Source organism: Phocoena phocoena, chromosome 10, assembly GCF_963924675.1.
Source record: "Phocoena phocoena chromosome 10, mPhoPho1.1, whole genome shotgun sequence".
Taxonomy (NCBI): domain Eukaryota; kingdom Metazoa; phylum Chordata; class Mammalia; order Artiodactyla; family Phocoenidae; genus Phocoena; species Phocoena phocoena.
In genome coordinates, this window is record NC_089228.1 from 62,139,965 (window position 1) to 62,167,830 (window position 27,866).

Consider the following 27,866-nt stretch of genomic DNA (forward strand, 5'->3'; position numbering starts at 1 on the left):
TCATTCAAGTCCACAGTCAGTTTCACATTGACATCATCTCCCTGCTCCTGCTTCTCTAAGATTTTTGATTCTTCTGTGGACATACTTCAGCATACACATTGACAATTTCCACCGAGGGAGATTTCGTGAGCTCTTGAGAGCCGCATAACTAACACTCAGACGGTCAGTGCCGACTGCTCTAGGTGTATAGGACAGCACACAAGCATGACTTGTGTTTCTGCAGTGTGCAGGGATCAAGCTCTAGTTCAAGTTCTCAGCTGAGGGGATTCAGCCCCCAGGAGACATGTAGCAATGTCTGGAGGCATTTTTGGTTGTCCGAGTTGGCGAGGGTGGAGGGATGAAGGGTTACTGGCACCCAGTGGGTAGGTAGTGGAAGATGCTGCTAAACCTTATGCCATGAACAGGACACACCCCTACCCAATAAAGAATGATCTGGTCCAAATTTTCCCTAGTGCTGAGGTTGAGAATTACTGCTCTAGTTGTAGATTTAAGTTATAAACCTAAATTATGGGAATAATTTATGCCATGAAGTCAATTTTCCCCCGACTATTTCATATTTGGGGTCGTAAGAGTCATAATATGGAAGAGATCTTAGGAACCTGAACTGGGTGTATCACTCATTCATTAGAGGGCATTAAAAGTGGTTGGACTATGTATGTAATAGTCTCACTTCTTTGCTTCTTGTTGAGTGAGGGGCTCTCCCGTGTGTGTGTGTGTGTGTGTGTGTGTGTATGTGTGTGTATTCAGTAGCCCATGTTTAGATCTCTCTGCAAGGGAAAAATATGGAATGATGTAGTGCCAGGAAACCTGCTAACATTATCAGTATCTTGGCAAATTAAAAAATTCCACAGAGTGAAAAGTTACTGAATTTTCATAGTGGGAATTCAACTTGTTTTCCCATTTTTTGCCATTCAATTCCATCTAATATTACTATTTTTACCAGCTTGCATATGTGCCTTTTAAATGTAAATACAGCATTGAATTAGATATTCTGAAAATTGGTGTTCTGTGAGATTTACAGAAGCTTGTTATTTCACATTTGTTTTGGGAGAAAAAATAATTGCCATCTGAAAATATCAATCAGCTAACAAAGTCAAATTCTAACACTTTTAAACCTGAAATTGCACATGAGAGAAGATTTTGACATTATAAACCCCAGAGAATATCATTGATTAATTTGCATCCATTGTTAATGTGCTCTGTTTTAGAGCTGTATGTCAGGTTTCTCAGATGGTGTGGTGTATTTATGTCAGATACCCAGAGAAAGATGTATGCTTTCTTCTTGGGTGGCCATCATTACATTTCTACTAGGCATGATAAGCTATTCAGAGACAAAAGGAGATGGAAAGAGGTGAAAACGTCTTAATAGTAGAAAGTTTGGGAAAAGTGTAGATATCTCTGTTCTCTGTAAGGTTCATGCCTCATGGAAATAGAAGAGTATTTTAACTTTTGCTCTGAAATGTATCTGTATATCTTCCAGACAACTTCCCAAAGCTTTTCTTGGCAAGATTTAGAGCTTCTTGGTTAGACAGTAGAATGTTTATGCTCCTGGTTAACTGTTTCTTCTCTCTCTCTCTCTCTCTAATGTATATATATACACACATATGTATGCATACATATAATTGAAACCATAAAAATCTAAAGAATATTTCTCTTTCATTATCTTTTGTTGATTACATAAATAATTTTACTTCCTTTTTGAAATGTTTTCAACTTCATTTTTTGTCTCTACTGGAATTTAGGGACAAAAGTTCATTATGGGTTATATATATCAATAAATGTTACTAAATTTAAAGAAAATGAATGAATCTCTATATCTAAAATTTATAAATGCAGGTTATTAAAGAACTTTGACAGTAATGATTGCATAAATCACTTCTGACCCTAATTTTGTCATGAAGCATAAGATATACAACTTATTATATACATACTTACCTGCCATAAATGTGTTTTGGTAAGAAAACTGCAATTATAGCAATTTGCATAATATTTTTATTTGTGTAGTTTTTTTATCCCTGCAAGGGATTTATGAGGTAGATTTTATTTTAATCTTCATTTAAAGAATAAACAAAAGCTCAGAAAGATGACTTAAAGGGCATAATAATTTTTTCTATTACTAAGCAAAGCTTAAGTACAGCAAGTCATTGTTGAAATTTAGCAGATACCAATTCCACCTATAATTACAATCTTTTCTTTATAAAGGTAAACTTATAATGAGACTTCTCAGAAGAGCCATGAGTTCTACACTTTCTGCTCAAGTAATAATATACCAATGAGAACTGTTTGTTAACCATATTTAGAAACAAGCAGAAGGATTTATTTGCCACAAGCCTATGAAACAATATCCTTGATAAAATAGATTTTCGCAAAAGATGAATGGGGGTCCCATCCAAGGACTCATCTGATGTATATTAGTTTACCTAATTCCCCATGCTGAGAAGTGATTTCATCTATAAAGAAGTTTTCACAATACACATGAACTCCAAGGACAGTGTCATAGAGAAGTAATCAAGCACAAGCTTATTTTGGAAGATTTTCTGTGTTGTCCACTCACATTTCTTATTGTGTTGAAATAGTGTAAGATGTTCTGTCTTTTAAATATGTATTTAAATGTGTCCTATAAATATTTGATGTTTCTTGTGTTTACTAAAAATCCCTCTATTTGACTCTCCTTGTTCCTACTATTCCACATTATTTCTCTTCTCCATATCTTAGTGGAGTTCATATTATAAAACTTTGCTTTAAATACATCACTTTCTTATCTTTTATTCACCCCTCAACCTACTGCAGTTTGATAACTCCACTCTACTGATTATCCACCAAGGTTCTCCTTGCTACCAAATCTTCTAGACACTTTTTTGTTCTTCCCATTCTTCTCAGTATTTGATATTGCTGACCACCTCCTATTTAATATGAAATATTTAATCTGTGAAAACTAGGGGAGTGTATTAGTTTCCTAGAGCTGTTATAACAAATTACCACAAACTTGGATGGCTTAATACAACAGAAATTTATTCTCTCACACTTATGGAGATTAGAAGTCCAAAATCAAAGCTTTGTTAAGACAATACTCCTTCCAAAACCTCTAGGGGAAGATTGTTTTTGGCTTCTTCCAGCTTCTGGTAGCTCCAAATATTCCTTGGCTTGGGTCAACATAAGTTCCATCTCTGCCTTTGTCCTCATATGGCTGTCTTCCTTCTGTGTCTCTTCTCCTTTTCTTATAAGGGCAGCAGTCATTCTGGATTAAGACCCATGCTAATGACCTCATCTTAACTTGATTACATGGTCACTCCTTGGCTCCATGTCTACCACCTTGTTTTAGGCTGGTAGCTCAGCTCAACCTTTCAGTATTCCAATCCAAAAACCAATTATCTTTCAGTGTAAAGAGGGCATTTAAAGGATGGTTTGGGACTAAAAAGGGAGCTACAGTGATATAAGAGAAAGTGTTCTGAAAATGGAATATAGAAACCTGGGATCTGGTCTTCCAACTGGGTGAATGACCATGGAAAATAATTTGATTTCTCTTTAAGTTTTCTCATCAATCAAATAACAGTTTGGCACATAATTTATATCCCACTTAATTCTAGCATTCAGTGATTTATTTTGTTCACTTTCAGAGGTAGACTCCCAGGCTAGCTGACTTCACATCAGACATTCCTGGTTATAATTTTTATTTGGGGCTTATAATGAGAATACTTCATTAATTCTGTTATTCAGCTACGTAGAAAGTAGAAGGAGTTAACATTTCAAGCAACCAAAACCACATAGTATATTACTAAGCATGTTTGTGTACCTGATTATAAGAAGGATCATGAAGAAGAATATGATATGATCGTATAAAAATATTTGGTTTACTCAAAGATCAAAGAAATTAGAGGAGGAAATTGAATATTTATATAATTGGATGTGTTTATAGACATAGATATATAATGAATATGATAGTAGCAGTTAAATAGTAAAAAGATATAATCGTCTATTAATATAATTATTTTTACATATTTTAATCACATTATATAAAATTTCATTAATGTAGTCATATTCCTTGTTTCACTTTGAAAATATATATGTAGAGACTTTTTTTTGTTTGTTTTCTTTGCGGTAAGTGGGCCTCTCACTGCTGTGGCCTCTCCCGTTGCGGAGCACAGGCTCCGGACGCGCAGGCTCAGCGGCCATGGCTCACGGGCTCAGCCGCTCTGCGGCATGTGGGATCTTCCCGGACTGGGGCACGAACCCACGTGCCCTGCATTGGCAGGTTCATATATCACGATATTACAAAGTTCATTGTCTTCAGACTCATCTATGTTGTTATAAAAGTAGCATTTTTTTGAGTCTGTGTATAATGCTGTCATCAGATATATTATGTTAACAAAAGCACTAATTCACACATTTTTTTGTTGTTGTTAGTTCGTTTTTAAGTATTTTTTATTGAAGCATAACTGACATATAACTTTATATTAGTTTCAGGTATACAATATAACGATCCAATATCTGCATATATTGCAAAATGATCACTGCAGTTAACTTCTGTCACCATACCTAGTTAGAAATTTTCTTTCTTGTAATTAGAACTTTAAAGACCTACTCTCTCAGCAACTTTCAAAATATGTAATACGGTATTATTAACTATAGACATTTACCATGCTGTACATTACAGTCCCATGACTTATTTATTTTATAACTGGAAGTTTACACCTCTGGACCTATTTCACCCATTTCTTTCACTCCCACTCCCTGCCTCTGGTAACCACTAATCTATGTGCTTGGGCTTGGTTTGTTTGTTGTTTTTGTTTTGTTTTGTTTTAGATTCCACATATAAGTGATAGTGTTTGTCTTTCTCCATCCGGCTTATTTCAATTATTATAATGCCTCAAGGTCCACTCATGTCACAAATGGCAAGATTTCATTCTTTTTATGGCAGAATAATATTCCATTGTGTGTGTGTGTGTGTGTGTGTGTGTGTGTGTGTATATATATATATGTATATATATATATAAATGCCACATCTTCTGTACCCATTCATCTGTTGATGGACACAGGTAGTCTCCATATCTTGGCTATTGTAAATAATATTGCAATGAACATGGGGATGTGTATATCTTTTTGAGTTAGTGTTTTCATTTTCTTCAATAAATAATCAGCATTACTGGCCCAAATGATAGTTGTTTTTTTTTTCAATTTTTTGAGGTGCCTCCATACAGTTTTCTGTAGTGACTGCACCAACTTCCATTCCCACCAACAGTGCACAAGTGTTCCTTTTCCTCTACATACTCACCAACACCTGTTATTTCTTGTCTTTTTAATACATAATAGTCATTCTAACAGGTATGAAGTTATATCTCATTGTGGTTTTGATTTGCATTTCCCTGATGATTAGTGATGTTCAGCATCTTTTCATGTACTTGTCCATCTGTATGTCTTTGCCCATTTTTAAATAGATTTTTTTTTTGCTATTGAGTTGTATAAGTTCTTTATATATTTTGGATAATAACTCCTTATCAGATATATGATTTGCAAATATTTTCTCCCATTCCACAGGTTGCCTTTTCATTTTGTTGATGGTTTCCTTTGCTGTGCAAAAGCTTTTTAATTTGATGTCACTCCACTTGTTTATTTTTGCTTTTGTCACTTTTGCTTTTGGTGTCAGAGCCAAAAAAAAATCATTGCAAAGACCAATATCAAGGAGCTTACTGGTTATGTTTTCTTCTAGGAGTTTTATGGTTTTACATTCAAATCTTTATTCATTTTAAGTTAAGGTTGTGTATGGTGTAAGATAACAGTCCTGTTTCATTCTTTTGCATGTGGCTGTCCAGTTTTCACAACACTTTGTTGAAGAGACTACCTTTCCACGTTGTATATTCTTGGTTCTTTCATTGTAAATTAATTAACCCATATATGTGGGTTTATTTCTTGGCTCTTTATACTGCCCCATTGATCTATGTGTCTGTTTCTGTGGCAATATCAAATTCTTTTGATTAGTATAACTTTGTAAGTGTGATACCTCTAGTTTTGTTCTTCTTTCTCCAGATTGCTTTGGTTATTCGGAGTCTTTGTGGTTCTGTACAAATTTTAGGATTGTATGTTCTATTTCTGGGAAAAATGTCTGACATCCTAGGTAAAGATTCAACTATAATTTCCTCTCCTCCAGATAGATCTTCAGATTATATTACATTTGGTCTTCACAAAATCTCTTAAGGCAGTGATTATCATACTATCTTTTAGGCATGGGGAAACAGAGGCTGAGGAATTCCTTTATTGTTCAAGCTCTGTCTGGTCCCCAAATTCTAGTTTATTTTGTTACAATACACTTTATTTCTTCCAGTGTCCTAGTCTTAGATATGTAAGACTCTTTATTTTTAAAAGAGTGGTAAGAATCATGATAACTCAAATTTTGCTAAATGTGGCTCCTGCTGCTCAGTCTTTAGTGAAGTTCCTACCCTTTTGGTATTTTGAGGCTCCCAAGGCATGTATACAAAACCCTTTCCTCTCTCAGTAAAATAAAAAGCACCCTTGCAAAGCAGTATCTTCAACCCTACCAATTTCCCATGAAAACACATGTTTAAACCTCTGGTCATGATGGAAGTAAGATATGCTCACATGCATTTGTATTGAATTCTAACTGTATCTACATATCTACATATTATTTTTTGCCCGTGATTAATTGTATTCAGTATATCTATATATTTCATATCCAATAAATCTGAGTGATGCAAATCCTTTATCTGTTCAATATGACTCTGTATTTAACAACTGCATGATAGCTTCATTTAACTGTATGAGAAATTATTATGCTGATCTGTATCATACTCAAGACAAAGGTTCAAATTATATCTGAAAAAGAAAAATACAAATTTTCATCATTATGAGTTATTTTGATCAATATAAATTGACTTTCACGTATTAGTCTTTGAAAACATTTCAATGTGGACAATTGCTATAATATCTATAAACACAGAATGTTCACATCCAGGATTATTCTTGCCTTTAAAAAAGTATTTTAAAATAGTATTATGGGTTGAACCATGTTCCTCTCTCTCCCTTATCCATATATTGAAGTCCTGGCCTCCAGTATCTCAGAATGTGATCTTATTTGGAAACAGACTCTTTAGTGAGGTAACTCAATTAAAATGAGGGTGAGTATTAATCCAATATGACTGGTGTCATTATAAAAATGGAAAATTTGGATGCAATGATGTACACATAGGGAAAGTGATATGAAGATGCAGGGAGGAAACAGCCATCTACAAGCCAACGAGATTCTTCCCTCACAGCCCTCAACAGAACCAACCCTGCCAACACCTTGAGTTTGGACATCCAGCCTCCAGAGCTGTGAGACAATAAATTTCTACTGTTTCAGCCACTCAGGCTCCGGTACTTTGTTATGGCAGCCTTAGGATACTAAAACAGTAACATTCTGAAATGCTTGCATACGTCCATGTAAGTGGACTTTATTTCCTTTACTAGAATGCAGATTTTAATTTTAGTTTCATTACTGTAATTGTACATCACATAAAATAATTACATTATGGGTTTATTTCTGCTACAAATGAATATATTTTTCTACATATATATTTTCTTTGTACTGCATTCCTTTTAAATGCATTAATATTTAAAATTTTCTTTTATTAGATGTTGTAAGAATTTCTTAAAAAAATGGTAAAAGTGTTAAGGCAAGGCAACTTTAACAAGTTTATTTTATACTGCTTATAGGATATATTTAGTATATTCTGCTACTTCCAGGGAGATAAGTGCTCTTCTTTAGTGGAATAATTTTATACTTCCAAAGAAATCATGTCTCGATTTCTACAGAATGGATAGGAATTTATTTTTAAGATGCTGTTATGAAAGTTGCTACATGAATGAAAATTACAAAATTATTACCATTGTGCTTATTAAAAATAGACTTGAGGACTTCCCTAGTGGCACAGTGGTTAAGAATCCACCTGTCAATGCAGGGGACTTGGGTTCAATCCCTGGTCCGGGAAAATTCCACATACTATAGGGTAACTAAGCCCGTGAGCCACAACTAATGAGCCTGCACTCTAGAGGTCATGAGCCATAAACCCATGTGCCAAAACTACTGAAGCCTGCATGCCCGAGGGCCCACGTGCTGCAACTACTGAGCCCGTGTGCTGCAACTACTGAAGCCTGTGTGCCTAGAGCCCGTGCTCCACAAGAGAAGCCACTGCAATGAGAAGCCACGCACCTTGACAAAGAGTAGACCCTGTTCGTCCCAACTAGAGAAAGCCTGCAAACAGCAACAAAAACCCAACACAGCCAAAAAATAAATTAAAAAATAAATAAATAAATAAACAGACTTGACTCTCCTAAAGCGTATTCTCTTGTCTGTAGGTAGTGCAGAAGAGCTTTTTACACAAAAGGAAAGAGGAGAAATTAAAGAATAGAAGTTAACAGTCAAAAATAAAATAGTTTTGCTCAAGAATAGGAAGCCATGAAGCTTATGAAGACAACTGATCATTCATAACTTTTCAGAGGTGAACTAGAAATATATGGATTTTTTCAAATCATACTCTTGGCCTAGGTTTATCTTCCAATGAATTAGATTTGCATCACTGAAATTCAGGTATTTAGTGTTTGCTTGGGTCTGTTGGCTGATGCTTTTTCTAAATATATTCATTAAAACTGAAACTATTTTCCTCATAGACATGCTTAACAGTGTTGAGACTTGGATATGAATAGTTAGAGAAAGTTTTTTCTGGAAAAGTAGCACAATTTAAAAATAATAGAAAACACACCTAAATAACTACATAAAGATATTTGTTAACTAGTTGAAATTGCTCTCAGAATTTACCTCTTTGTTCTTTTTTGTTTTTCAAATGTTTATTTATATCACACCAAGGGATGGCATTTTATGCTTTGCAGAGTTTATTAGAACATCTTTACCATATTTCAAATGAAAGCAGGCTTTGAAAGCAAGGTAGCACTTGTGTATTTTCCAAGCTACAAGGTGAATCTTTCTTCTGTTTAAGAAGCTGATAACGTGATTAAGTTACTTCCAAGATTACAGTCTCAAAGACATTTTTTAAATATTTCAAAAATTTAAGAATAATCCATATTTTCTTAGATTCTGTTTATTTGGTAGGTTTTCCAATTTAGGAGGAAAAGGGAGAATTTGATTTACATTCCACACATTGTGAAAATAATGGGCCCTTAAAATTCAAGTGGAATGAATTAATCTTTTCATTGAATTGCAGTATCTGCCTGTCGTATGTCTGCGGTAACTCAAACTGATTCCTGTATTGGATGTGAAAAAGTGTCTGTAACCCTCCTTTGGTAATCACTATGATTAAAATTGTGAAGGAGAATTAAAGCTGCATATTTTGGTGTACGGTAGCTGGACAATATAATTGATCATAAAACATTAATTTTAAGTTCTCTAGGTTAATGGAAGAATGGTATAAATCAAGTTTAATTAAAGAAATGGAGAGGTACCTTCTAAAATATGGACTGAGATTCTTTACTTCTGCTATAGTTCAGTTTTCAATTATAGATTTTTTTCTAAGAAAATAATAAATATGCATGATTTGATTTTATCCAAAATTAGTTTTTTACATTTTGTAATCAACCTTTAAAGTGACTTCTAAGATACAGATAGATGGAAAATACAGTAGAATAGTGTTTAACATAGCTTATCATGACATAGCTCTGATCTTCCTCATATGAATAATATGCTGTCAGATTCAGCACAGTCATAAAATGCATAATAGTGTATTTCTATTCTACTTTGATGGAGTTCCATTGTTTTTACCATCAATCTATCTGAACCTTAATTTCATCAATATAAAAATCTATTGTAAAGATTAAATGTCACATAGAGAACAGGCCTGTGGTTGCCAAGGGAGAGGGGTGTGTGGGGGGGAATGGATTGGGAGTTTGGGATTAGCAGATGCAAACTATTATATATAGAATGGATAAACAACAAAGTCCTACTGTATAGCACAGGGAACTATATTCAATATCCTGTGATAAACTATAATGGAAAAGAATATGAAAAAGGATGTGTATACATATATGTATAACTGAATCATGTTTTTGTACAGCAGAAATTAACACAACACTGTAAATCAACTATACTTCAATAAAACAAATTAAAATAACGACTAAACATCAAAAAGATGTAGCACTTAGCTCAGAAGCTGCCTGTAGTAAGGATATAAGATAATTCATTATAGTTTGACAAATACTCATACATTTGTAAGTTTAATACTAAAGTTAAGATTGATAAATGTTAATAACAGTAACACTATGGAGATTATCCTAAAACATACAAGTTTATATACATAGGTACTACTGTCCCCAGGGGACTTGTGCACAAAGAAGGTGTTAAAGTGAGTCAGGGAAGAGCCATAGCTCAATCTACGGGATTTCTCCCTTAACCCAATGGTATACTTGGTGACCCTCTCTTGGCCTCTGGAATCCATAAAATAATTAATTATGTAATAAAAATAGAAAATGAAATAAAAATGAAAAATATATGTAATAAAAATGGAAAAAAGTATAATGAAAGTGGTAAACAAAAGGAAAACTCCCTCTAAAACAGAGGCTTGCATCACAGCCTGCCTGCCCTCCATCTCCTTGGAGAATCCACATCTGTCCAGACTGGAGCAGCTACTTTCACTTCTGTCTCTATTCAGTTTAGCCCTTGCTTGTGTACTTGCCAGTGTACTGCTACTTATAGGTAATGGTTTGGGAAAACACTGATTATCAGGGACCAAACCAAGACCACTAAGTCCCTTTGTAAAGGAAACTTGACAGTGAAGAGCAGGCAAGTGGAAATTACTGTCAGATATTCCTAATCTGCACCAGGTTTGGGCTGAGATTCCAGCAATAAAAGGTTCTGTATCTTATTACTCATCACTTGAGTCCTTTGTTCCTCTTATCCTTTAATGAACTCCTGTTATTGTAAGAATGCTTTTGTAGTGTTTTCACTTAAGTGTAGGAAATGATGATCTTCATTCAAACCTGTAACTCTTTTTTGCTGTTCCCTTTCTTCTTTTAGGGATGCAGATCTGTTCTTGTTAGACACAAGGAAGGCCCAAGCTCTAGATGTGGGTTGGCTTGTCTTTGATATCACTGTGACCAGCAATCATTGGGTGATTAATCCACAGAACAATTTGGGCTTACAACTCTGTGCAGAAACAGGAGATGGTAAGCACTGACTTTCATAAATTTTGGGGAGTTCTGGTTTGGACACATTGAGAGTTACAGCTTTTTGTGGGATTTAACCAATGTATATTTTATACACACAATGTGCAAAGTGGTGCATTCTATAAGATAGGGCAATATATTGATTAGTTAACTTATTTATAAACACATTACTGAACACACGTTTATTGTCAGGCTCTGCAGTGGGTGTGGGGGGTAAAGAATTAAGTTCTGTTCCTGCTCTTGCAGTTTTTAGTCTTGTGTTGAAGACATGTATGCAAACAAGTAGAACTACTGTGATATAACAATACTGAAAGAAAGCAATGTATAAAATGTTATGATCTATGTTTTGATTTTGTGGTGGTTACGCAACTATATAATCTGTAAAAATGTATAGAACTGTACACTAAAGAAGAATGGATATTACCATATTCAAAGTATGTCTCAAAAACCTGACTTATAAAAAGAAATATATATCAAAACAGATGATAGGGAAACAGACAAAGGACCTACCATAATACAGAGGAGGATGGGGATGGAACAAAAGAGTCATAAAAAACTGCAGAAAATGATACTGAGTTAGGTCTTAACATATTATAATATTTGGTCAAAGACAACAGCTCCAGAATCACTTCTGGGAGGGATCTGTTGACTGAAAAAAAAAAAAAAAAGCACAATCTAAAAGTTGAGAGTTATGTTTTACTTGGTGGACAAAACTGGGGGCTTAAGCCCAGGACACAGCCTCTAAGATAGCTCTAAAGGAGAGCTCCAAAGAGGTAGGGGAGGAGCCAGGATATACAGGAGTTTTTACAACAAAGACCAGGTAGTCAGAACATCAAAAGATTATTGTTAATTAAAGAAAACCAGGCATCTCAAGTTAAGAAATTTATATATGGGAAGATGCAAGAGTCTGAAATCATTCCTTTGATATGCATCTCAGCTGTCTGGGGTCAGTATCATGTGCTTTCTCATCCTGAGTCTCCTCAGGGTGCACCATCAGGGGACAGCTGCAGTGGCTGATGGTTTGATGGTGGGCATCCTGTTTCCACTCCAACTTCCCTCAGGGCTCACCATTGGGGTGGCTGCAGCTTGTTGGCTGCAACATCCTTTGTTTACTGATATGGCAGGTGTCACTCTTAGTCCACAGGTCTATAGGAAATCTTTTTTGAGAAGTTCCAGATGTTATTCTTATGCTCAGAAATGCTCACCGAGTAGCGATGTGCTGTGTGCTTGGCTTGATGCTGGAGATAAAATAGTGAGCAAGTACAGAGATGGCTTCACGAGGCTTGCAGTTGAGTGAGGCATGAGGTAGTCAGCACATAATATTATTGAATGCACTTCGCTACACACTAAGAGTCCAATGGACTCTGAGTGTAGAACAGTGAGCAAATTCGAGCTACAGTCTTTTAAAGATCAGGAAGCTGTATCTAGGGGAAGAAATTGGAGGGCCCTATATTATTTAGTTCTAACTTGCTTTCAAGTCATCCCTTTCTCTCTGAGAACTACTTTATATTTTGTTTATCCTTTTCCTTTGATTGATTTCTCTTATATTTTAGGGGTAATTTTACTTTAAATGACATATTATTTATGTGATTTTTTGGAGCCTAAAATAAACTAACATTTCACTTCTTTCAAAGGTTTCCAAATTCTTTTTTTAAAAGTTAGGTTTGAGATACACAGCCTTTTGTTGCTCTTCTTTGGTTCTTTAATATTGTCTGATATGAAAATATTAAAATGATTAAATATGCTAGACAAGCTGGCCTTTTGTATTTAAGCCAGAGCAGACAGATCACTTTTTATTTGCAACAATGGAATCTGAATATGCTTACTTCTCAGCAAAAGTAATTGGAAGTCGTGAAAGATGAAACTCAGGAAAGTCTCCTTTCAAATTCATTTGTTGACTATTATTCATTTATTCATTTGTTCGACATAAAATCTTCGAGTGTCTATTCATGCAAGACAAAGTGTTAAGGAGACAATGACCTGGGAGACAGACAAATATAGCTACTTAAGAAAGACTAAAGTGCCCTAAATCCTAAAAATAGTGATATAATCAAGACGCTATAGGAAATGTAAGGAGATGGTTAAGTCCAAATGGAGCCAAAGAACTGTGGTCCAGGTAACTTCTGGGCTAGGTCAGCTGGGTAAGATTTCAAGAAATGAAGATGAGGAGGGAGAGGGTGTGGTGGTGAGAAAGGAGGAGAGAGGTAGTTCCTGGATGAGGAAACAATGTGAGTAAATACATAGAACGGCAAAAAGGCATGGTGTTGTCTAGAACATTCAGCAGTCCAGATTTGGCTAGAACAGCTTTCATGTATAAATATGATTGCAGATGCTATTAGGAAAGTGATTTGGAGACAAATCATGGAAGGCACATGACATCTAATTTATGTGTATATTCTTGTAACTTGACCACAGGTCATTAAAGAACTAGACTTGCTGCTTTAATCAATCAGAGTAACACTTTCATGATTACATATTTGAATGAATATCCATTTCATAAGGTCACGGATGTGTATTTCTGGTTCACAATGGTACCCTTGGTACTTGGTACCGTGCAGGTTGTAGGTATTAAAAACATGTTTTGAATGATTGTTGAATGAGTTTGTGACTTAAAAGGCTCTTATGGACCACCTGTCATTGAACATGTTACTCCTTTTTTTTTTTTTTTTTTTTAATTGATAGTGGATTTACAATGTTGTGTTAGTTTCTGGTGTTCAGTAAAGTGATTCAGTTATATATATATATATATATATATATATATATATATATATATATATATATACTTTTTCATATTCTTTTCCATTATGGTTTATTACAGGATATAGAATATAGTTTCCTGTGCTATACAGCAGGATCTTGTTGTTTATCAATTTTACATATATGAACATGTTACTTTTTTTTTTTTTTTTTTTTTGCGGTACACGGGCCTCTCACTGTTGTGGCCTCTCCCGTTGCGGAGCACAGGCTCCGGACGTGCAGGCCCAGCGGCCATGGCTCACGGGCCCAGCCGCTCAGCGGCATGTGGGATCCTCCCGGACCGGGGCACGAACCTGTGTCCCCTGCATCGGCAGGCAGACTCTCAACCACTGCGCCACCAGGGAAGCCCGAACATGTTACTCTTAAGAAGACATTCCAAACTGTAAATTGGGGTGATTATTAACCAAACCAATTTGGTGTAACACTGAATTTTACACCACAAACCACGGTACAGATTAAAATCGTTTCAATCATAAGGTGAGGAGAAAGTCAGTGATATAAGTTATTAAATTTTGTTTATCTTGCTTCCACAAAGAAAAAATAGCTAAGAGATCTAAATATATTTTGGAAATCAAAAGACTGTTGAAATCAAAAGTAGCATCATGATTCCTCAGAGGACCTGTGGAAAGTACGTCAGTTTGTAAAATATTCTCTTTAGAAATTTGATAAGTGAACTGCCATGGATTTGGCAGGAGAGTTTAAGGATAGTCTATTGATTTTTTTTCATGCAGAATAGATAATTCTCTGAGTTCCAAATGTCTGTTTCAGCTAAATAAAGCAAACATATGAGCAAGCAAATGGAAAGGAAACATTGCTGCTTCTTAACGGCAAAATCTAGAAATTCCATACAAGTGGTTGTATCCAATTGTGCTAAATCAGTTTCAGAATTTTCTAACACTCCCTCATGGTGGTTAATAACCCTCTATGATAAAATAGGTACTCTTTTTTTAGCAGCAAATGAGTAGATTTAGGTCTGTCTTATAATTTAAGATGTTCAGTTCCCTAAATTATAAACATACATTAATTACCTGGCTTGTTAGATCCTTATTAAAATTGTTAATAAAACTACAGTAATTAGTATCATATCCTATATATATATTTATATCCTATATATATATCTCCTATATATATATATATATATATATATATATATATATATATACATACATACACAGAGTTTATTACCCAGATAGCAATTTAATCTAACTTTTAAGACTTGGGTTTTCTCCCCAAACAGTGTAATTTTCCATTGTTTGATGCTTTATATAGTTTAAACCTTCCAAGTAAATTAATTCATTTTTTTCAAATTTGGGTTTATAGAATAATTTAGAGATGGAAAAACAAAGATAGTATTTTTGGGATCATTAGAATGTCTTTTTAAAAACCCTATGTTTTCAGACATTTTAGGTTTGGCAATACTCAGAGTAAATTTTGCCAATGACTTTTTCCTTTCTATTCAAACCCACTTATATGTCAAGGAAAATTCAATCCGTATGTTTCTGTTTCATTTGTATTCAAGTCATCAAAATGTTGTTTTGTCAGAGTATTGTTCAATGTCCAAGAAACAGTATAAAGTTCTTTTTTAATAAGACTCTAAAATCCATTTTTCTTTGGACAAAGTTGTGTCGTAATTTCCAAGCATATCAAGGTAAAAATTCAGATTTAAAGTCAGAGATTTCAAAGTTTCACTAAATTTTGTAGCCAAATCAAGGAAGAAAAAAAGATTTCAGAGGTATGAAACTATCAAATTAAATTCATTATCATTAATGCTTAAATATAATATAAAGAAATTTATAGTTATTCTTATAACTTAGAGTTTAAGGTTTTGATACTTAATTTAAATAAAGAGAATAAAGAAATAGAATTGATCCCTCCATTCTGGAAATATAAATTCTAAGAAGAAATCGTTAGGAAAACTAGATTCAAATCTTGGCTCTGACAAAATACTTTACATTTTAGCCATAGCGTTAATTAAATGAGTGTAATGGTAATTACCTTCCAAAGACAGTGTGAGACTATATTAAGCAATAGTACCCTGAACATGGTGAGACAGGAATAAAGGTGTTTGAGTTGAACTGAAAAAGAAAATGCATAGAGACTTAACTCTACATGGTACTCCTTAAATTAGGATCAATTCTTTCATTGTGGAGATTTTACAGATGATTTAATAAGACTTTAGATAAATTCACAAATGATAGTCCACTGGAGAGAGGTAAGATTGTTGATATATGTTCTTAAATCTTGAGTTGGAAGCATAGTGTATAGTTATGTTATTAAGCGCAAGTCTAATAATTTTGGTTGATGAAATGATTATTGGTAGGAAGCTTTTAAATACCTCTGATCTAGGGTATGAAGCCAACAGAAATGAACATTCAGAGATATGTGTCATGATCAATTGATTGCTTATATTGGCTAGGTCTTCATAGGCACTGGAGAATATCAAATTATTAGTACTTAATATGGTAGTTTTCTTGAGGCCCAACAATTTTATTCTTATAAAAAAGTGACATGATTATTTTTGAGATAACTAACTGCATCAATGAATATAAGGGTAACGACCCTTGTTATAGGGTAATATATGAGGATAATTGATTAAAGGCTGGCGTACATAACTATCAGAAAAAATTTTCAACCCAGAGATGCATCAGTGTAAATTACTATCATTTGGCTTCATAAACCTATTAGCAAACATTACACATCAACATGGCTTCTTACAAGCAGTAGTTTAATGCTCATAGGAAACATGGTTAAAAAACATTGATCGTCTTTTTTTTTTTTTTTTTGCTGTACGCGGGCCTCTCACTGTTGTGGCCTCTCCCGTTGCGGAGCACAGGCTCCGGACGCGCAGGCTCAGCGGCCATGGCTCACGGGCCCAGCCGCTCCGCAGCATGTGGGATCCTCCTGGACCGGGGCACGAACCCGCGTCCCCTGCAACGGCAGGCGGACTCTCAACCACTGCGCCACCAGGGAAGCCCCTGATCGTCTTTTTTAAAGTGTGGGACCCAAGAACTCCTAATATATGTTGTGCTAACTTTTTTAGCAAATTGCATAAAATCCCCACTACATAAGTGATATTTCCCACAAAAAAAATCAGAAAATGAAGATACTCTATGAATTGATTGGAAACACATCATAGAAGACCTCTTTGAAAGTCAAGGAAACAAACCATTGTAATTATTGCGTCCTCAGGATATAGCCCATGTTGGTTAGCAGCTATATTTCCCAGACATTGTAAAGGGGTAAAGTTATAGCTTTTTATTTTTTTTTTTGCTTGTTAGTACGCAAAAGTTTTCTCTCTTCCATTTTTAGAAATTATATATGTACATAAATATATTGATATTTCAGAGCTTTTCTAAAAGCACCAACAATTTCATCCTCTTTTATTTCCACCAACATTATTATTCAAATTATAAAAAGGGTCTTAGCTTCAGTTATCAGTACAATTAAACTGAAAGTGAGTATTTAAAAACTTTTATTACCCAGGGTTTTGCCATGTTCTCTACCCTTCCACTTGGAATTTTGGGGCTCCTTCTTGCAAATTGACAACTGCCACACCTACATTAATAAGAAATGGGATTAGGTTTTCTTTTTCTACAACCTTGAACTGTTGCTTATTTCTATTGTTCCTTATTATGTGAAGAGTAGTTTAAAGCACGGATAAAATTTTTCTCCAAAATTGCAATATGCTGTGGTATCTTCTAAATATGCTGTCTTAAATCAGATTTTTCAAAAATTCCATGACATTTTTCGAATTACAGAATATATACTCCTAATTAGAAAAATCTAGTTTATAATCTATAGTCCTCATGTCATTATATATTAAATTAATATGTGAGTTACTAACTTGATATTCTTTTACTTTTATTAAATGTGAGCATCTGTTTAAGAGAGATGAGGAGTTCTTAATGTGATATCTGCTTAAATTTAGTAAGTTCTGGAATCTGCTGCTTTTCAGTGCAAGTATCTGATTAAATAAGTTTGCTGTGTTATCCTCAGATTCCCAAACACAGTCTTTTTTAACTCAGGGGAAAATTTTCCAAATTAAGCCCTTGTGTTGTCAGATGACTATTTATCTGTCTCAAGGGTCAAATGATCTATGTGGCTGGTTAATCTGAATATCAGCTGACATAGTGCTAATAAGTAGCAGAAGAAATTCAGAGATCAAGGGTGATATTTTTCTTTTTGTCCTGCTGTTTTGACTACAGTTTCTCATTATTATGTATCTCAGTTCAAAAAGTTGAATTATGTCCACTTATCGGAGGATCTCTTAAATATTTTGAGATTTGATAATATTCTCTTCCCTTATCTGAACTATATCTTTTAAAGCAATTAAGTCTTTTTTGTTCATAAAACCATATGGCTCCCTGTTGCTGAATTTATGGTGCTGACAATTGGTTTCAAACAAATAAATGAGAGTCTCTACTTCCAAGAAACTGCAAAAATCACATGTCTTGCTAAATGTTCTGATAGGAAAAAGGAACATATACTCCTATGTTTGTTTTACGTAAATATTAGTATAAATGAAGTACTTCTTTATGTTTAATGCTGAGGATAATTAGAGCATACCTGCTTGACTTTTGGATGAATATTTAAGAATAAATTAGGAGGACAGTTGAAGAATAGTTATCTTCAAATACTTAAATAAATACAGTGAATAAGTAAAATTAAATTTTCCCTGTAGTCCAGAAATTAAATCAATGTGTAAAAAGGGCAGATTGAAGGCATAAGAATAAAGTGCCTAAGACCTGGGAGTTAATGGCTATGTAATTATTTGTATTGTGAGGGAATGAGCTCGTGTGACTAGAAGAATTCACTATTTATTTGACCTTTTGTCTGAGGATTATTATATTGCCTGTGATAATTTCTCAGGTAATTTTAATTTATATATTTACACTTTAAGCATTATACACATATAAATATTATATTCAGAGAGGGTACTGTGAATAGATATGTATCATCTTAAGGAGCTTGGTATTAAATAGCTTCATTCAAACCAAAACTTAAGATATTATATAAAATCAGAGATGGAGAAATGGATAAAGGGAAGTAAGAAATATTAGACATCTTTTGGGGTAAATTTGTGTGTGTGTTTGTGTGCGTGTGTGTATACAAAGAGGGGTAATACCCAGGCATAAACAAATTCCTAACTGATCACGTGAAGGATCAGATAAGTTCATAGCTGAACATCTATAATTATTAAGGTGTCTAGAGAGCTCTTATTACAACATTTAAGTAGGATTATATTTTCTTTTTCTTTAAGTGCCACAATATATTTTTCAGTATCATAACAAAACGTAATCTGAATTTCTCCAGAACGTTTTAAAATGGCTTCTGTTTCTATCATATTTCTATAGAATTTTAAAAACATTAAAACATAAATAAATCTATGGCAATATGTCAGTTTCTAAGAAAATCTTTTTTTTTTTTTTTTTTTTTTGGTATGAATCAAGCCATAAGAGAGATTTAAAAAGATAGCTAAGCAAAACAACCGCCTTGGTCATTTTATGTGAATGATTCAGAAGAGTTTCCACTGAGAAGAATTCCTGTATCTTTATGGTAAAAATGACTAGATTTCTACTGAAAATAAATATGACATAGATTTCCTCTGGGGTTTAAGATCAGTATTTGTTAATTTTCCAAACCCACGTAAGCTGTGACTTATGGATTTTCTAACTTGTGTAATATCTTAAAGCACATCAGAGAACATAGATCCTTCCAGTGTGCTCAGATTTTTGCTCCTTTCCCACTGCATAAAAATGAGCAAAATCATCAATATGCCTTTCATGGCTAGAGAACTAAACATAAATATAGGAGCACTGTTAAATTTCTACTTTGTTCAACCTAAGTCCTTATTAATTCTCTTAGTCATATACGATTTTTATAAACTATACTTTATGTATTTCAAACTCACTCAACTTAGCAAAAATTATTTTCTGTCTATACAAATAGCTGCTTTTTTAAAACCCTGATTTTGGCAGTACTTTTTTTTTTCTTCCATGCTAATATTTCGCATTTTTTAGTTTTCATGATTAATTCAGGTTTTATTTGCTAGGTTCATCTGTAGTTCATATAAAATAAGTATTCAAACCATGTATTTGCTGTGGTGGTCAATCAAAACAATATTAATAACTAACGGAAACTAATATTTCCTGAGCGTATTAGATGCCAGCCATTTGGTGAGCTTTTTAAGTGGAATGTCTACTTTATCTTTACTATTTTCCCATTTTGTACACAAAGAAACTTAGCCTTAGAAAGCTCAAGAATCTTACCCTTGAACCTAAAAATGATGTGTTTTCCTATCCAGATCTTATACGCTATGACTCTCACAGATGATATGAATTTTGTGTAAATTCCAAACTGAAAAAAAGTAATGCATTTTTATAATTTCCAAACAGGACAGTGCTATTAATAATGATTGTTATAGAACAAAATTGAACTTTATGTTGGATCTGTTGGTAATTACCTTTGGGTTTTTATATTTTCTGTCTGGAATTTAACTGTGATCTGACCCACAACAGGTAACAGCATTTTTACCATGTTTTTTTGTTTTTTTTTAAATCTAACTACTTCAGTATTTCTTTTAGCTCCTTACACAATTATCACTAATTTGATAAATTTATAGACTGAAAAGAAGAAAGAAAGTAACTATTTTCCTTCCAGTGATCAGCTTCAACATGTAATTAAATTTAGCCAAATTTAATTTATTTTGAATTCTGTAATGAATGTCCCCCTCCTTTTGTGCCCTGTGTCGCTCACTAATGTATTTTGCTAGGTTCTCCTTCCCTGTTTTCTTTCCTCTGTTTTACTGTCCTTAATCCACACTCCCCATCATAGAATCCTCATGTCTACCTCCCCCACCATCCTTTTTAAGTGTCAACCGGTACTCAAGTTTGTAGTTTCAATCACGGTGCAGCAAACTGCATGCTAGTCAAGCATGCAGTTTCCAAAACATATTAATTGATTATTTTGCAAAAAGGCTGGATGAAATTCATCCTTTCTCTCATCTCGCCATTCCCTCTTCCCAGCATCAAGGCTGAAGGTGACCTGGTATTATTTCAGCCCTAAAGAGGACTCCCTGAATTGTATTTTGGGGAACGCATATTGAGGTAATTTTTTCCTCAAAAAATTGAAAAGAAAAATCTCTGGCAAATAAAACACGTTTTTAATTTTTCACTGTGTTTAGCTTTGCTTTTTAACTTTGTTTCCCTATGAGCAGAGGGTGAGCCATAACTGCTTTGCTAAAACTTCATATTTTGAACAAAATGGTTTGAATGTAATTTACAGATGCCTTAGTTCTTTAGAAAATGAAGAATCACGATGCAGGTTTCTTTTTAAATATCTATATCCATTTTGTTATCTCTATTATATTTTTCTCTGGTTGGTACTCTGAAATGGGCCTCCAGAGCCTAGCTTAATTTTGTATAATGATTGGTAGAGAGAAAATGGTTTTTCTTTAAAAATAGATTTGACTATAGAATATAATCAGTAATAAATTGGAAAACTTGGATTTGCTGTTTTACTATGTTTATTATATATACAATGTTTTAAAACCAGATTTTAAAAGCAACTTCCTTGTTTTAAGTTATAGTATGTTTATATTTGAATGAGAGCCACTTGGTAAACATCATTTGCTTATCCAAATTTTAGCATCACAACCTAAAAACATACATGAAAAAGAATTTTGAAATCAATGATTTAAAGTAAGCAGATAAAACAGGAGTTAGTCTTCCTTCATTATCTGGTGAAAGAGGTATTTTACCATTTTTTAGATTTCCCTTAATGAAAAGGGATACGGAAGTGTTTGGCGACATCTGTATTTCTGTTTTGGATTTTCCCTAATTCAAAACAGTAACTGTGGAGCACCCATCTTGCCAAACAAATCCCAAGGTCAGAAACATATTCCAGTTTTTGTTGTTTGTTATATTCTCTATTCTAGGCTCTAACTCTGCTTTGACTAATGATCTGAGGGGTAAATATGTTCATGGTAGTATTGATTTGGGGCCATGCAGAATATGAGATTCTCCGTATTCTCATCGTTTGGAGTTAACTCCGTCTCTTCCATTGTTCTTTCCCCTATAAGTTTAACATCGCTGAACATATTTCTTAAAGACATATTGCAGAACAAGGGCAGCGCTGGTTTTGCTTCACGAGTACAGAGCACAATGGGAAGAAGAGAGAGCCTTTAGTCGTTTAAGGCATCAGCAGTCACTGGTGCTGAGGCTAAACTTTGACTCAACTGGTGTAGACTCACAGAGACAAAGGAAAGCCAAAACAAACCAAAGCATCTACCCGCCAAAGTCAACAGTATATATTATAAGTGGGGATCAAAACTTGAAATTAGATGGAAAATACCTTGATAGGGAAATTACATGTCTCAGCTCCTTGAACATGGATTCCAACTTCTCTGTAGTCGAACTTGTCAAGTTTCAATTTGAGGGAAATGGAAGGTAGGGGGGGACCACCTGTGTTGTCGTGGTTGGAAGGAGTGTTGAATGGTCTTCCCACTTATGAAGCTAAGTCTGACCTTAAACATCACAAAACCAGCAGCTACCACAGTGTCCTTGACAAACACGATGTGTGTATCACTGCCAGAACCAGGAGATGGATGGATTCCTCCAATCTTTTCAAGGTGGGGAGCAGAGACCCAACAGGAAAGCCTCAGCCCTAAACAATCTCTAACAAAGGGGAACTCTGTGTACTTAAAGGAATAGGGTAGTACTTAGGGTCGACAGGGCTGAGTTAAAAACATGACCCTTCTCTGAGCCTTATTTTATTCATTTTAAAAATGTAACCATTGTTTTTTGGGGAGGAGTACATACGATGATGTATGTAAAACAACTGATAAATTACCAAGCTTCAAAATGGCAGCTGTTGCTTCTTTCTTAACTTCAGAAGAACTGAACTGGCTCATCTTCTCAAATCCCAATTTCCCTGATGCTTTTGAAAGGCTTGCTTGTTATGACTTTTGGGTACCAGCTCTATTTATGAGTGGAGGTATTCAGATGATTTCTCTGTGAGGTGATAAACTGATAGAAACATGATAGCTCTATTTAGGCTGTGAGATCAGATTTGCTTCTGACCCATGCTGACCAAAAGGTAAACATCCTGGGAACCTAACTGTTATTTTGCATGTGGACAGGTCAGAAGGATGCTTTTGCTCTGGGGTCCACCATGAAATCATAGTGGCGTGAGGTCTCACTTGGTCCCTTATGTGGGGCAGGCCAGCTCACATTCTGCTGTTGCCAGAGACATGAGAAAAAGTGAAGAAAGATTCTGCTTCTCTTTGCTCAGAAGAATGTTTTGTGATCCAATCTTCATATGTGAAGGAAAGAACTAAGTCCCAAATGTCTTAATTCCACTTTTTTTTCTTTTTTTGGCAAAAAGTAGACACTTATCATGGTATATACATTATGTATTCAGTATCAGACCTTCACTATATATTTTGGAAAACACCTTTTAATTCCTTTCACTCTTTCTCTTTATTAAGTGTCAAAATGATTTATTTCTCCTCCATTTTGGTAGTCCTTGACTATTCTAAAGATTCTAGACATAGCTTATGATCATTTCACAGGTTCATGTATCAAATTGAAAGGGAAGGTCAAACATTTAATGAACTATGTTTTTCTGTATGATAAAAGTTCTTTTTGAATAATATATCATATAAGCTGGTAAAAAAGAATGTTTCCTTTAGACACTCATAAATTTCCCAAGTAACTGCATTAAGTTCGTTGCAAAGTCTACTTTAATCCACTAGAGATAAAATGCAGAGTCTGAAATTAATTTCACTGCTATGAAACAAACTCAAATGAGTTTGACATCTAAAAGCTTTTCTTCATTGATATCTTAACACGTAAAAATAGTTTTTGAAGACGTTTTGGTTGATTTCTGCTGAAACCCTGCTTTCATTATAGTTTTATTTAACTCCCCTGTGATTTTAAAGGAAAGAAGTATATGTGTGTGTGTACACATTTTTTTATTTTAAGAAGTCACATAATAACTGGAAAAGAGACTAAAAATAATTCACTCTTCCCATGGTTTTGTGAAAAGAATGTTTCTGCTTTCTTAAAATAAATGAGATCTGTAAGATCAACAGCTAACCAATCTTTTGGGGGCATGTGACAGATGATGTCTGTAAAACTCATAGGGCCTCAGGGGAAAGGCTCTCTATATAAAGAGAGGAGCTATTAAAAAGTAAGTAAGTGCTTATGTGAAGGTGAACTACAATTCCTAGTTTGAGATTCATATTTCCACTAGCTGAAAATAGGGCGCCGGTAAAAAGCATTTGTGGGACTTGTCACGCCTGAGACAGTAAGCCTCCACATTTCAGACCACATCCCATGGAAGGAGACTAATCCTTTTCCATCATCTCAGCCCCACCCTCAGTTCAATAAAAAATTTGAATATTCTGGAAAGCTTCCCCAACAAGGCCTAAACCTCTGGCCCTGCTCCTTTATGTTTCTTGGCCTTTCTTCCTCCAGGCAACCTCCCACCCCACCTTTCAGAAATTTCTTGAGCTACAGTTCTCAACTATTTGCATTTTCCCCCCATCACACTTTGAGCCATCATACCCGTGTTTCTGACCAAATATCCCAATTTCTTTACTAATCCCCATGACTTTCTCAGATGGCAGGGCATGAGAATCCCTTCTATAAACAATTTAGAAAGAATGGAAACTCTTTAAAAAATCTCTTCCTCCTTTAAACTTTATCCTTCCCATACCCCAATCCTAGAGAAAAATGAATTTCTTCTATTGCAGTGTTACCAGGAAGTTACCAGGAATTGTAACTACATTTCTTGTCTGCAGATAATACTCAACCCCCCATTCATGTTAGCATGTCAAGACATGGTCCCCTGTTGCCCTCTGTGGATGTCATACCCCCAATGTTTCTTCTCTATCATCAGCTACAGAATCTTATCCTAGTTGTGGAGTGCAGGTTCCACAGTGTGTGGGCTCTGTAGTTCGTGGTATGCAGGCTCTCCAATTGAGGTGCATGAGCTCAGTAGTTGTGGTGTGTGGACATAGTTGTCCCTCAGTTGTCCCTCGGCATGTGGGATCTTAGTTCCCTGACCAGGGATTGAACCTGCATCCCCTGCACTGTAAAGCAGATTCTTTACCACTGCACCACCAGGGAAGTCCTGTTACTTTTTAATAATGACTGTATAATTGTCAACATATAATTATATAGAACAAAGTGGTTATTTTAAAATTTGCTCTTTTAAATTTTGGGATAAAGAAGAAAATGAAAAGATCTAGCAAAGAAATTGCATGATGAGTCTGGCTTGTTAAACAGAAGCCCAGAATCACCATGAAGAATCACTAAAAAAAAATCTAACTACCTTGTACTCTGAAGTTCAATACCAATATATTTTTTAACCAGTACCACATTACTGGGAGTTTTCAGTATCACCGAAATAGTTTAAAATCCCAGCTTTTCATTGTTTTCGTTTGAGATTGTAAGGCAATGTAAACCATCTTAAAATTAGGAAAATTCTGAGCAGGAATGTAAAATTTTATTTATGATACTTCAAATATCTGGCAGTAGGTCTGTGCTTTTACTATAAAACTAGAAACTATGCAAATTTTTATCAAAGTATGGCATAGTTGAAATTCATAGCAAGATTACAATTTGCTTAATTTAAGATTTCACTGAGTTAAAACATATATGGAATTTAAGTAGACAAAATTCTATCTCCCCCACATTCCTTAAAATCTGATATAAAAATGATTTAGTCTATATGCCGGGTAGAGAATTCTGCACATTTTAAATCATCTGTTTCTAAAAAGGGTACGATTCCAGTATAATTTAGAGCCACGGAAACTATAATTTAAGAGTACCAGAATCAGATTTAATCACAGATTGAAACTAAGCAAAGAGCAAGAGAATATGTGAATGAGAAACAGCGCAGTGACTTGTTTTCTGTGAACTAGTCCACAAAGGATGCTGTAAGCATCTTTCGAAATGAAGAATAGGTAATTTGTGCACAAGTTTCATCACAGGTGTTTTGGGTTAAGTGTTCAATACTGTGGGTTTATAGGAAAGAAAACAGTGGATTTTATGCTAACATCTTATAGTGATATCAACGTTTATACTCTGATAAATCCTCAAGTGAATGTTTTTCAAATTGTGTATTCTGGAAGGAAACTAAATGCTCATATTTGGAACCACTTGTCCTTATAACATCAACATGTTTCTAAAGAGCTGTTTTGTCAGAGGCTACTTTAATAACCCTGTTTTTAAAGAAATAATCATTTTGAAAGTCACATTTTCCAAAAAGAATGGTCTGAAATACAAAACTAGTGAGTTGGGGATGGCTCTTTGGCTTGCCAGCCTACTGTCTCGATGATTCTAAATTTGAAAACAGTTAGTTATGTCCTTAGGCAGATGTGAATATAATACCCTGACCCCCAGGCTTATATAAAGTCATAAGGATCAGAGGAGAAGATCTGGATGTCTTGAATCCATCTTCAGTTATGGCAAAATGTGTAAGTCAAAGCACCAGCCTCACATACTATCTTCTTGATACCTGTGTGAAAAGAATAATTATCTCTTTAGATGATACCATCCTAACCCCACCTTTATTCATTCTGTCATTAATAAAACTGAGAAATGCCCATATATTTGCTTCTCAAATTGCTTCTCTTCCCTCAGTACCTGTTGAGTAATTTCGAGATGAAAACAAGACGGCCAGGATAGGAATAGTTCTAAAAACATTCACATGGAAAGATTTAATGGGGATTCTTTTCATAAATGCAAGAGATGATACCTCTGCCCATATCAAACTCTGGACCCCCATATTTTTTCTCATCACCCTTTTATTTTATGATTCAAGAATTCTGTGATACAGAAACCTGGAATAATTGAGCACCATGTTTCTTTGGGTCCAGCTGTCATCAGTGAAATCACTGGAAGGCTGGTATATCCTTCAAAGAACCTTTTCTATCTCCTCTCCCATTTGTGTGGGAGATCCCATGTGTATTTAAACTTGAATTGACTCCCAGCAATCAAGTTCTTCTCCCTCTCTTGCTCTCACCCCACCCATTTAGCAGATCACTACCCTTCCCTCTTCCTAGTGTACAATGTCAGATGTGACACAAGGGAAGTGTCCTCTTGTTCTAGGACCATTTCATCCCATCACTTGCCCTGCCTCTCACTTTGGGACAGTTTTTTATCCACCTTAAAACTCCCAATGCCATGAAGTTGCTGCTTTGCTTGCCTTTGAACTGCTACCACTCTCTGAAGCTGATGCTGGTACAGGAACTCATCTTGGACCTACCTACATTCTGGTGCTGCCATCTTGTACCATTGTGGAGCTACTTGGAAGCCACTCTTCTGAAGTAGGAAGAATATTTGGCTACCACTTGTATCACACCATTAACCAAACTCCAAAGTAGGGCTCCCTTGCCCTCCCAGGATTTTACAGGGACTTTGGGTAAAAATAGGTCTGTTAGATTTTCTTGAAACCCCTAGTTCTTAAGAAGTTAATCATGCAAACATTGGAGCAAGGCCAGAAGGAACACTGAGTTACAGACTCAAAATCCCTCTTCCTTATACTCACTGGGACATTGTTCTGAATCTGTACTCTAGGGGTTCACCTGTTCCTTCTGATGAGTTCTCTGCCTTCAGGTTTTTCTATTCTCTTCCTAATATATGCCTGGTGAATTTAGCTTACCCATGTTCTACCTATGCCTAAACTTGTCTGAATCTTAAAATGATTAAGCTTGGATTCAAGCTGGTGTCCCTTATCACCCTTTTATTTTAATGCTCTTTTTATTACCCCAGGTTATGTTTATTTCCACTGTATATTCTTTTTTATTTTTTCAGCTATACATATGTATATTTATTCTTTTTCATCCTTTTCCATTATGGTTTATCACAGGATACAGAATATAGTTCCCTGTGCTATGCAGTAAGACCTTGTTTATCCATCCTATATATAATAGT

General features: G+C 34.9%; 1 protein-coding gene across 3 annotated transcripts in view; it reads left to right on the forward strand.

Annotated features, from left to right (window-relative positions):
• Positions 1-27,866, forward strand: part of BMP5 (bone morphogenetic protein 5) — a 119,545-nt gene that overhangs the window by 69,187 nt on the left and 22,492 nt on the right. For all 3 annotated transcript variants that reach the window (XM_065886482.1, XM_065886481.1, XM_065886483.1), the window contains exon 3: positions 11,018-11,166. In XM_065886482.1, coding sequence (XP_065742554.1) covers positions 11,018-11,166 — 149 coding nt within the window. The remainder of the gene's footprint in view (positions 1-11,017; positions 11,167-27,866) is intronic.